This window comes from Glandiceps talaboti, chromosome 9 (assembly GCF_964340395.1).
Source record: "Glandiceps talaboti chromosome 9, keGlaTala1.1, whole genome shotgun sequence".
Taxonomy (NCBI): domain Eukaryota; kingdom Metazoa; phylum Hemichordata; class Enteropneusta; family Spengelidae; genus Glandiceps; species Glandiceps talaboti.
The window spans coordinates 18,867,995-18,880,526 of record NC_135557.1 but is presented as its reverse complement, the minus strand read 5'-3'; the positions used below and the strand labels follow the sequence as shown (position 1 = coordinate 18,880,526).

Sequence of the window (12,532 nt, the reverse complement as noted above, 5' to 3'; positions counted from 1 at the left end):
AAAACATAATGCAAAGTCTGAAGCCAAATTAAAGTTGTAATTATTTTAATTATTTTTACTTGCCAAATATTTGCATTTGGAAATGGCAAGACATGTTCATGTCGTTTACATCACAGATAACTAACACTAGTTATCTGTGTTTACATGTAAACTGTCGGCCAATAAACAAAGTTTGGTCGATTCACTGGACGCATAGTTGACTCTATCTTCTAGACCTCGGATGTTCTTCCGATAGAATACGACACACGACCGAACATCGCTATTGCGGATGGAACATCCAAGGTCTAGCAAATGTCATCAGGATATAAATAACTGCCAATCAGAGAACCGTATTAGCACAAACAGAGGACAATAGCTAATTTTCATGCATATTCATCTTAAGGAGGGGCTTGTAAAAATAACCACCAATGTGTTAACTAAAATGTGTGAATGACAACATCTACACACTCATCAAACACAATTACCATAAACCAATAAGACATAGTAATGATGTAAATGTGTTTGTCAACACCTGCATCCAGAGATTGAATAGATTAAAGTATATATATGCATACATGGCCTAACCCACTGCTTAATGTAATCTCAATGGAATGTCCGGTCTGAAAATGACATTTGCTAGACTGTTCGGGCAAGCCCTCACTGCGAACTTCGTTCGCTTATAGTATCAAAAGAAAGCCCGAACATCTAGCAGCAAGACTACTGGACGTACTGCTCTTCGCCGCACGCCTATGGCCTAGGCATGCCTTGCCTTGCTTACTCGAGTTGTCTTCATTCTAGATCACTGTCACCCCAAATTGCACGACAATATAGAATTAATCACAAGTTACATGTTACTGAAAACATCAAACTTTTATAGTGAGTCTGAAGTGTGATTTTAGTGAGTACCAAGAACTCCCGCGTTGCTAGCTTGCTGTGGAAAATCGCCCGGTCAAACGAGGCCAGCTTTAACTTCCGCGTCAAATCAGCCGTTACACAACGATCCTACTAAATATACTTGCCATGGTTATTTAAAACACATAAAAATCCACCTTTTTGTGAAATTTATCAACTTTCCGGTCCGTATTGAGGAAATTATGAGCAAAAAACCGGGTCGAAATTTCAGGGCCTCAAGTATGCGTCCTGAATTCGTCGGAAAATCGGTATTCCTAAATGTAATGCCAAAATTTATTTCGCTGGCACGAAAGAAGAGATGTCAGTTGAGGTTTAGGCTTTTACAGTATCTAAAATGGTGGACTCTAGTGAAAGTTACGGCCCAAAAATAAGGTCCGTGAGCAGCCATTCAAAGTGTAACACACGGTCGCTAACTGGAGGATAAATTGTATGCAAAAGAAGGTATTGTGGACTGGCTGACTGGGCGCAAAACGCGTAGAATTATGACTATAGCACATATTACATTGCTTGTTTGACGTCAATAGTGTCTTTTGAAAAGTGGCAGTTTACTTAAGTCTTGTGGACTGATTTCCAATATGGCGTCGGTCACAATGCTCATTAACATATTAATTTTTTTGTTAAAAATTACAATTCACCTATACTCTAAACCTCTATACCCACCTATACCTAAATCTACGCTTTCAGCTTTCGCTGACAGTGGAGCTAATAAAAGTCATTGAATGTGAAACACCCGACATTACCAGTGTTTATGTATATCCAGTCTATCCGTTTCGATTTATTTTGCCATAATTTTGGGATATATTATTTTTGCATTTATACCTACAGACACTGAAAATTAGTCAGATAGTTTGAGTAAATATCGGTAAGTGTTGGTTAATAAGACATGTAGATTGTAGTTTTTGTTTACTGATGTCTATTACAACCATCTGCAATGTATTTTTTCACAATGCTGTTGAGTTTTATTCACCTGTTGACTACGCTCGTCATAGCCTGCGTGCTAACTATGTCTCTCTATGACATCACATGGTCTAGGTGGGAGCAGAAATACCCGAAAACACTTGAAGTAAATCCGAAGGGAACTGACTGAAAAAAGGTCATTTTAAGGTGTTTGCAGTAACTTTTTTTAAAGTTTTAAAACCAGAAAATGTTTCACAAACATGTTGTCTAGCAAAATAGCAATAGTGAATGTGAGCCTATTGAACCACTTTTAATGAAATTTAGTGCTGTCAATTAATTGGTCATTTGCATAATTAACGAACTTGGTAATTGGGGCCTATACCAAGAAAGACTGCACCAAATTTGGTGAAACTTGCTAAAGATATTGACCTCGAGCAAAGATACATGAATGATGGTATCAAGTCAATTAATTGGTCATTTGCATATTTGATGAACTTTGCAATAAGGGATATATAGCCAGGACTGTACCGAATTCAAGTGAACTTGCTACAGATATTGATTAAACAAAAGTATAACTGTACAGAAAGACATTTCAAAATCTTGTGTCAATTAATTGCTCAGTTGCATATTTAGCTAAGTTTTGTAATTAAAATGTAATGTAGAACGGCTGCACTTTATAATGAATCTGTACTGATAGTTTTTGGTGGGAGGTCCTTCTAGAATTAATGCTAATTTGCATAATTAATGATTTCATAAATGGGGCTATACATGCAGAACTGCTGAATCAAATTCAATGAAATTTGCTACATCTACGTATCATACAAAGATATACTAGAGCATTTTCAGTTCATCTCTGGTTACTGTTTTGATTGGGCGGGTTAATTTTGTAATTTCAGAATATTTAGCAAATTTTAAATTTATTTATTTATTCCACTGGTTTTTGTTTTTAGATATATCTAAAGTATATATATATATATATATATATATATATATATATATATATATATATATATAGTTTTGGTAGTACTGGAACTCTTTCTTGGTTATAACTCAGAGTTTCACGCATTGTGCGATCATCAGACAACTCTGGTTTCTACTCTCTCTCTCTCTCTCTCTCTCTATATATATATATATATATATATATATATATATATATATATATATATATATATATTATATTATATGCATATATATTTAAAGCAAATATGCTTCTAAGCATGTATCAAGACATGTTACTTAATATCTCTCTCTGTATATGTATGTACAGTCATGTATCTATGCTTAAAGTGTTGATAGAGAACCATAGAAAATATGCACTGAGAGTAAAATTGAGGTGTTGAACTTGGAAGACCATATTTAAGTATTCCATGGCTTTAACTTATGCATATGGTTTAATATTTCATACCTCTATATGTGTCCAACATGTTATTATTTTAAAAACAGGGCCAATGGCATTGTAGCACAGCTGTACAGTTTTTAGAAATGTTAACCCACATGCTGATCCATGTTAGGTATAGGTGTTCATTTCCTTAAAGATCATCCAGTTGCCTATCCAACCCTGTTGTTATCTTTGCAGTGTATGCGATCATTTGGCTGTGGCTATGGGCATGTTCATGTTGCTAGACATATTTGAATACACTTTTTGAATATTTCTTCACTTGTCTAGGATGAATATATGTGATCATTTGGCTGTTGCTATGGGCGTGGTCTTGTTGCTATGTATATTTGCATACATTTTTTGTCTATTAATTAATGTTGTTATTTTTGCAATATATGTTATCATTTGGCTGTTGCTATGGCCGTGGTCTTATTGATAGGCGCATTTACCAATACATACATTTTTTGAATGTTTATTCTTTTGTCTACTATCCCTGTTGTTATATTTGCAATATACATGATCATTTGGCTGTTGCTATGAATGTGGTCTTGCTGCTAGGCACATTTACATACATTTTTTGAATGTTTATTCATTTGTCTACTAATCCCTGTTGTTACCTTTGTGAAATACACGACCATTTGGCTGTTGCTATTGGCGTGGTCATGGTTGCTAGGGTATTTGCATACATTTTTAGAATGTTTACTCATTTGCCTACCAGATGATGTTGTTATTTGACCAAAATATACTGCCATTTGGTTGTTGCTAAGGGCGTGGTCATGGTCGCTAGGGCCAATTTTGTCAAAATGTTTTGAAGAAAATCTGTAGAATAACACTTTCAGAAACATCTCGCCAAGTTTCAGACTCATTGACCAAGTACTTTTGGAGATAAAAAAATTTGACCAAAAATGAATATTCTTACACCTGCTTAATATTTCTTTGTCCATACATCCCTCTCTCTCTCTCTCTCTCTCTCTCTCTCTCTCTCTCTCTCTCTCTCTCTCTCTTTAATATTTCATACCTCTATATGTGTCCAACATGTTATTATTTTAAAAACAGGGCCAATGGCATTGTAGCACAGCTGTACAGTTTTTAGAAATGTTAACCCACATGCTGATCCATGTTAGGTATAGGTGTTCATTTCCTTAAAGATCATCCAGTTGCCTATCCAACCCTGTTGTTATCTTTGCAGTGTATGCGATCATTTGGCTGTGGCTATGGGCATGTTCATGTTGCTAGACATATTTGAATACACTTTTTGAATATTTCTTCACTTGTCTAGGATGAATATATGTGATCATTTGGCTGTTGCTATGGGCGTGGTCTTGTTGCTATGTATATTTGCATACATTTTTTGTCTATTAATTAATGTTGTTATTTTTGCAATATATGTTATCATTTGGCTGTTGCTATGGCCGTGGTCTTATTGATAGGCGCATTTACCAATACATACATTTTTTGAATGTTTATTCTTTTGTCTACTATCCCTGTTGTTATATTTGCAATATACATGATCATTTGGCTGTTGCTATGAATGTGGTCTTGCTGCTAGGCACATTTACATACATTTTTTGAATGTTTATTCATTTGTCTACTAATCCCTGTTGTTACCTTTGTGAAATACACGACCATTTGGCTGTTACTATTGGCGTGGTCATGGTTGCTAGGGTATTTGCATACATTTTTAGAATGTTTACTCATTTGCCTACCAGATGATGTTGTTATTTGACCAAAATATACTGCCATTTGGTTGTTGCTAAGGGCGTGGTCATGGTCGCTAGGGCCAATTTTGTCAAAATGTTTTGAAGAAAATCTGTAGAATAACACTTTCAGAAACATCTCGCCAAGTTTCAGACTCATTGACCAAGTACTTTTGGAGATAAAAAAATTTGACCAAAAATGAATATTCTTACACCTGCTTAATATTTCTTTGTCCATACATCCCTCTCTCTCTCTCTCTCTCTCTCTCTCTCTCTCTCTCTCTCTCTCTCTCTCTCTCTCTCTCTCTCTCTCTCTCTCTCTCTCTGGTAGTTTTGATGGTGATATGTAATATTGAAAACTTTGTGAACTTGAGATGTAGAGAAAAACAAGAACCACATTATAAAGATGAGAAATCGTAAAAAAAAAACCCACAACAATTACTTATTTGCCCTGGTCTCTATGGGTCTCGTTAAGGTTGGTATGTGTGTAAGGGTAACCATAAAAAAAAATTCTCTTTTTTTCCATGGAAACTATGGGTCAGTCGGTCAATTACAAAAAAAAGTATATAAATAAAAAAATCATCTTCCTGTTTCTTTGCCTCTCCTTTTCCTTCTTTCAGTCATCTTTTTATTGGATTCCTGGAAACAAGCCCTTTCTCAGTTTCTCTTACACTCAGTCTAGCAACAAATATCTGCATGTTCAGGTGTTCACATTGGAATTTTACATTTGTTCTATAATTACTTTATACCTCAGACCACTTAGTGGTCTGAGTTTATACTGATGTCCTATATGTCTTTTCAGTACTAGAGTAATTGGATTGCAAAGATGAAATTGGATTACTTTAGTACTGTCTGACATCTGTAAATTTTGGAAGCTATCTGTAAATATTTTGTAGATACACCTTAAAAGTAAACACCTGCACGTCAAATCTTGCTATACATTTGTAATAGTAGAAACTGGATGTCACTCTATGAAAGTTACTATGTACATGCGTATCGTGAAATATTGGCTGTATATTTAAGGCTCACAGTATATATGTGTACAATGCATGGTAAAATATCAATACAGTAAATCACAAAATAACCAGTCGTGTTTGGCCACATAAGGTAAACACCTCGTCTACAACTATGTTTGTAACCTTTGTCAGAATAATCAAGTGGACAAAGTTCCTCGACAACAGAGTGAAGACAATACACAGCGTCCTTGTCATTTACTCCCAAGGTGTCTAAATTAGATGCAAGACACAGTAATTAATGTAACACACTTTCGTTGGAATCCATCAAAGTTTTTATCGTTCAGTGATCGGAGGTCTACCAGCAATGCAATTTTGACTGTAAATAAGAAGTCTGTGGCTTGATTGATGTGAAAGCCATAGGCAGATGCAGACAAGTCCAAGTTGTTGATCCTTCGAATTCTAGTGGTCGAAAAATGTTCCGACAGCCTACCTAACAAGGCACATTGAATGGGTTTCATCTCTTGTGCGTTCAGTAACAGGCATTAAACATGGCTGGGAGGAGCACCAAATGAACCTGAAGTCGGCCAACAACGGCATATGTGCACTTGGTCGGCCATGTTTGTTGGCAGTGTTTAGTCTCTACTCCCTAGCTTGCTGAGGGGATTGGGCTGCAAATTTAATGGAAAACACTAATGCTAAAAGCTGCATCGACACACTTCTAAATTCTAATGATGTGTGCACTCTATTATAGGTGAAACATACATCAAATTAAATGGAATTTGAAGAGTGTATACATAATGAAATCTAAAAATGTGTCTTTTTGGTCAAAATTACTAAAATAATTATGCAAATCTATAACTAGGGTTAAAAGCATTAGCAACAGGCTTTAGAGGAAACATGTGCCCCATTAATTACAAGACATTTAAAGAAGGCACTAGTCTGTAGTTTTGAAATTACATATTGTTGACCAAAAAGAGACATTTTTCGTCCTTATATGCATATTACTGATGGAATCATCATGTCATGAACAAATCTTAATTTACTAACCCCTTATTTCAGACAAATCTATCCAGTAGTTTTGGAGTTTAGGTTTTTAGACCAAAAATGGCACTTTTGTAAAACAAAATCATATACCTGTGATGCAATCATTTTGCTTTGAACAATCTCCCAACTAAACACCAAAAGTAATCTCCCCACCAAATACCAAGGTAATCTTTCTGACTGTTGTTGAGTTGAAGTCGTCTGCACACACACACACACACACACACACACACACACACACACACACACATGGACAGACACCAAACCATGCCGAGAGCACTACTAAACCTTATCATTTCAGTTGCGATAATGCTCATATGGATTGAGAGGCATACATGTAATTCTCCATACATTTACTGGACTATCATGGCCAGTTGTATATGAATCATAGGAAGCCCTTTTCAAACATTTCTTGTTTTGCTGATCGAAAAGATCGCTGTACATGTAGCCGTTTAATATGTCATGTACTACATGATAAACGCAATTTTTTTAAGACCAGTCGCGTTGCGATCCTTCGGGTGTTACCTTACTTCAGCGATCAACGTGAGCCTTAACTTATCTTTGACTATTGAATTACGAAGAAATCAACTCACCTTTTGGATCAATAAAACTAAAAATGACACAGCATATCAAAGTACCAAACCATGTCTTTAGTATATCCATGATCGGTAAACAATGTACACTGGAAGTATTGGCGTTACAGCGCATGCACGTATGTCGGGACAAATAAGGGGAAATCCATTTGATTTCGGGGGGGGGGTGGAGGAAGTGGGTATGGTAGCAATTTTTTACCCCATCACTGTGACAGCATTTTTTTCTATTGTCAGGCCTGCATCAATTTTTTTTTCCATATTCAAAAGCAATGCAGTTTTTTTTTCTGTTTCCAATTTTGTAGCTCATCGCAACAATTTTTTTACTTGTCTGTTGGAACAATTTCTTTTTCTCAAGCCATTATGGGATCATTTTTTTTTCTCCTTCACCTGCCGACAATCCCCCCCCCCCAAAAAAAAAATCCACCAGAAATCAAATGGTTCTCCCCTAAGGAGAGCTGTACACCATACGCGCGGGGGGGGGGGGGGCGCTTTAGTCCATGTCAACCCATTATTACTTACCATCATCGCTAGCTCTATTAAGATGTACATTAATAATTTCAAACTGACTAAAGTATCCATGTAGGGCACGGCAACAACCCTAGAAAATTTCGCATTCGAAAATGTAAATAATGAGATTTTTTCATTCATTCTGTGATTATACTGAGCTTTTACAATAAATCTGTCGCTATTCTGATTTTGTGTAATCAGTTTGTGTAATTACTGGGTACAAGTAAGCCTTTGACGATATCTAATTTTTACAAATCAATCTGCCATGATACTAAAGCTAAATATAAGATGATACTGAGTTTGTACAATCAATCTGGGAAGATATGAGTTCATGCAATTATTCTGGGATGATATTGAACTTGTTACATTTTCCTTTTTAACATATATTTTGAGACATTGCTATCTTAAATTGATCTATGCTCAGTCTGTGTGGGAATATGAAGTTTATGAGAAGTATCTTGGCTATCGGTCAGTTTCTTGGGCCTGGGTTGGATTAGTAGGGGGTCACCAGGTTTTCGAAATTGGCATCCTGTTTTTGAAAATTTGGGATGGGGGGGGGGGGGGCATTGTGTTTTGGATTTTGATGGATGAAAAATCCACGAGTCTACAGTGGCATGACCATTTTTGATTTCTTCACTGACACCTAAGGAACAAGCAGAATTTACGGAAGGTGGGGGGGGTGATGAGAAATAGCAGGGGAATACGAAAAAATGGGACCCGGGACTGTGAAGGGAAATTCTGATGGTCTGAAATGGATCCGCGGAAGATTTTGCTTGTGATTTGAACCATATTAAACCTTAACACCAGTCGGTAGCGGTCGTTTACCGGGTTTATTTGCTAAATCTATTGCGGATTTGCTGCAAAAAGTTGTAAAGCCAATTATCAGTGATGTGGCGAGTGACAATGAGTTTGCATATAATCTCTCTCTCTCTCTCTCTCTCTCTCTCTCTCTCTCTCTCTCTCTCTCTCTCTCTCTCTCTCTCTCTCTCTCTCTCTCTCTCTCTCTCTCTCTCTCTCTCTTTTTCCATGGTTTCGGTAACTGTCTGATTTTATATTCATCTATGCTGTATACATATAAAAGAAAATTGGCAAATCTCTTCAAATACCCCTTCACCAATCAATATCAGCACCTTACTTGGTTAGTGCGCCCTCTTTTTGATACTCATGGCACCTAACCTGCAAATATATATCTGCCTATAGTCATTCTAGCCGTCCGCATCCGTTAATTATGGCACAAGTGATGTTGCTTTTGTGGATATTGTGCATTTTCTCACGCCAAATTGGTAAGTTTTTATTTACATTATTAATCTAACAACATGAACACCACGTAATCGGTGCACTTCATAAGATATAACGTTACGAATGTTGAGGAAAATATCGTGTCGATATTTATCCATATTGCTGTGTGCATTACGAAAACCTAAACGAAGTACATGTATGTCCGCCTGTCGATCGTAGCATTCGCAGTGTGCAACTATTTCTGTATTAGATGATGTATAAAGACATATACATAATTTGCAACGAAAATAAGTACAGCTGTCTGGAAAACAATATTTATATTATCCAACGTGGCTGTGTAAACCATTGAAAAATATTAACCATCGGTAAAGTTGGTGCAAAAATAAACCTGGCAACAGTGAATGTCACTTGCGTCTGTATGTTATTACCTTGTCGTTGCGTTCCATATATTTGCACATTGAAACAAACTAAAGATAATCAGTAGAGATTGTCATTTTTGGATAGTGTTTGTGCAGTAAATGCGTGATCGATAAAAACCCGCAAGCATAAACAATTAGGCTGTAATTTTGAGTGTCTTGGTTGAATAGATATCTTTTCAGAATGTTTCTTTCTTGAAAGCATACCAAAAACCAGTATTGAATAACAACATTTTCGAAATTATCCAATAGTTGTGATTGGTCAAGAAATGATATAAACCCAACTTCGGAACTCTACTCAATTTCAAAACAGACATGTTAACGCTTTATTGGCATGTTTTGAACTAAAAAAGCCTGTGGTGGCGCTATACGTATAAGTGTAGCTAATCACTGCACAGGGGACCCACAAACCACGTGACAAACAAAACAAAACAAATAAATAAATAAACTATCAAATAAATGACAAATAAACAAGCAAACGAACGACAAGTATAGGGACAAATAAAATAATTAAATAAACCAGCAAATAAACAGATACTCATGGGGTTATACTAGATATGTTTTTTTCTTCTATACCCATCACTATCAAAAAACACTGTATAGTGATGGGTATAGAAAAAAATATATCTAGTATACCCCCATGAGTATCTGTTTATTTGCTAGTTTACTTAATTATTTTATTTGTCCCTATACTTGTCATTCGTTTGCTTGTTCATTTGTCATTTATTTGATAGTTTATTTTTTATTTTTTATTTTTTTTTTGTTTGTCACACGGTTCCTGGGTCCCCTGTGAACACTGATCTGAAATTTGGAGGAAACGTTCTTAGGGGTGTTTGAATGAAAAATATTCATTGCATGATGATCCCATCAGTGATATGCAAATCAGTTCTAAAAAACATCTTTTCTACTGAGCAGATTGGACTAACAATCACCATTTTGGTCAAAAACTTATATCTGGAAAATTACACAGTGAATGAGGTTGAACTTTGGTGGGGGATCTTTCTGTAGGTGTTATTTATTTATTTATTGCATCCCTTTTGTATCAGGGGCTCACTAAGGGACCGGTCAGTTTCTCCAGCTTGGGGGGGGGGTGGAGTGGATTTTTAAATCAGGTCGACAAAAAGTCACTGACCCCACCCCCCCATCTGTAAAACCAAAAACAGTCTGACCCCCCCCCCTATCACTTAATTCTAAAACATGATGACCCCCCCCCCCCCCCCATATATAATATTCGCATGACAGGTATTTTTTGATCGTGACTTAGTGTGGACTGCTTGACTGTCTTGCATCTACTTTATAAGATCCCGGGTTAGCACTATCATAATTATAAGTATTGACTACATAGGGTAATATATTCGAAAAAGAGTTTAATAGCATCCTGACAGTGAAAGGTAGGGGGAAAGCTTGAGAAGGGAATATGTACATCTCTTACGGGGGGGGGGGTCCTAGTAGCTCAGGAGGTTTGTAACTCTGAAAAGTCAATTTTGAGACTATTTAGACATTTTTAGAAAATCATTTCCAAGCTTTACAAGACAGCACCAACATTTAAAAAGCAACTACATAAGGTTGAAATATTTTTGAAATATAGTTTGATAGGATCTTGACAGTAGAGGCAGGGGGAAGATCCTGAGACGGGGATGTGTACACCTCATGTGGGGGGGGGGGTCCTAGGGGGGTTTCCTCTAGAAGCCCTGGAGGTTTTTTACTCTGAAAAGTCAATTTTGAGACTATTCAGACCCTTTCAGACAAAAATTTCCAAGCCTTACAAGACAACACCAACATGTAAAAAGCAACTACATACGGTTGAAATACTTTTGAAATATACTTTGAAAGCATCTTGACAGAAAGAGGGGAAGAGCTTGAGACTGGGATATGTCCACCTCATGTGGCGGGTCTTAGGGGCCTCCCTCTAGAAGCCCTGGAGGATTTTTTACTCTTATAGCCAATATTTAGGCTATTCAGACCCTTTCAAGCAATAACTTAATCCATGCTTTACAAGACAGCAAGTATCAGAAACTATTCTTTATAACTTACACTAAGGGTTGAAATATGTTCTTAAAAAGTTAAATGGCATCATTATATACATGTAGTAAAGGTCAGCACATCTAATGGTAGTATCATTGGTAGGGGAGATTTGGAGATTAAGGCAATTTTAGACTATCTTGGCAAACATTTCACATCTGAAAAGACAATATCATCTCAAATTAGAAAAGGGTGAAAATATTTAAGAAAAGTTTAATACCATTATGACAGTAAAAGGTTGTTGGTGCATCTGGTTGTTGGTTGAATGCATGAGTGACCTCTGGGGATGAGGGAGTCCTTGGGGTTTGCCCCCTGGCAGATCTGGCATTTTTTGCTTGAGATACTAAGGCAATGTTTAGGTTATTCATAACCTTTGAGGTAATATTTACAAGCTTTGAAAAGCTATCATAAATGTACGTGTTAAATGAGTTTCCCAATTCACATAAAATTGACACGTAACATTAGTATAGGGGCATTATTATTGCATGTATAATAAAGTCACCGGTATGTTAGAGAACTTTAGGTGTTCATACCTAGTGTATAATAGAAACTGGAATCTGATGAGATGTGGTGATTTGTAGTGTCAATAACATGATGAGTAGAACAATTTAGTTTAACTTCTTTTATAAACTATCTATGAAAATTACCATTACGAAACCTTCAAGTTCACTTTTGCCCCAAACTGCAATATAAGTGAAGCATTGATTGTGAAACAGCCAAGCATTTGCATGACATATTCTTTAACTAGTGTGGTAGCTAGGTAATACCGGTACATGTATATGAATATGTAAAGTTATGTTTGAACTAATAAGTAATATTAAAGAATTCATGTAAGAAACAGGGACAAGAACAAATATTGACATGTACCACATTGTATATGCCATTGTAGAAAGGA

General features: G+C 36.3%; 2 protein-coding genes across 7 annotated transcripts in view; one reads left to right on the top strand and one right to left on the bottom strand.

Annotated features, from left to right (window-relative positions):
* LOC144439649 (nephrin-like) overlaps window positions 1-7,530 on the bottom strand; it is an 82,766-nt gene extending 75,236 nt beyond the window's left edge. For all 4 annotated transcript variants that reach the window (XM_078128883.1, XM_078128885.1, XM_078128887.1 and 1 more), the window contains exon 1: window positions 7,454-7,530. In XM_078128883.1, the coding sequence (XP_077985009.1) occupies window positions 7,454-7,523 (70 nt within the window). In that variant the 5' untranslated portion in view covers window positions 7,524-7,530. The remainder of the gene's footprint in view (window positions 1-7,453) is intronic.
* A 1,601-nt stretch (window positions 7,531-9,131) lies between these two features.
* The window catches only part of LOC144440065 (neural cell adhesion molecule 2-like), a 43,349-nt gene continuing 39,948 nt past the window's right edge, over window positions 9,132-12,532 (top strand). For all 3 annotated transcript variants that reach the window (XM_078129309.1, XM_078129308.1, XM_078129310.1), the window contains exon 1: window positions 9,132-9,243. In XM_078129309.1, coding sequence (XP_077985435.1) covers window positions 9,189-9,243 — 55 coding nt within the window. In that variant the 5' untranslated portion in view covers window positions 9,132-9,188. The remainder of the gene's footprint in view (window positions 9,244-12,532) is intronic.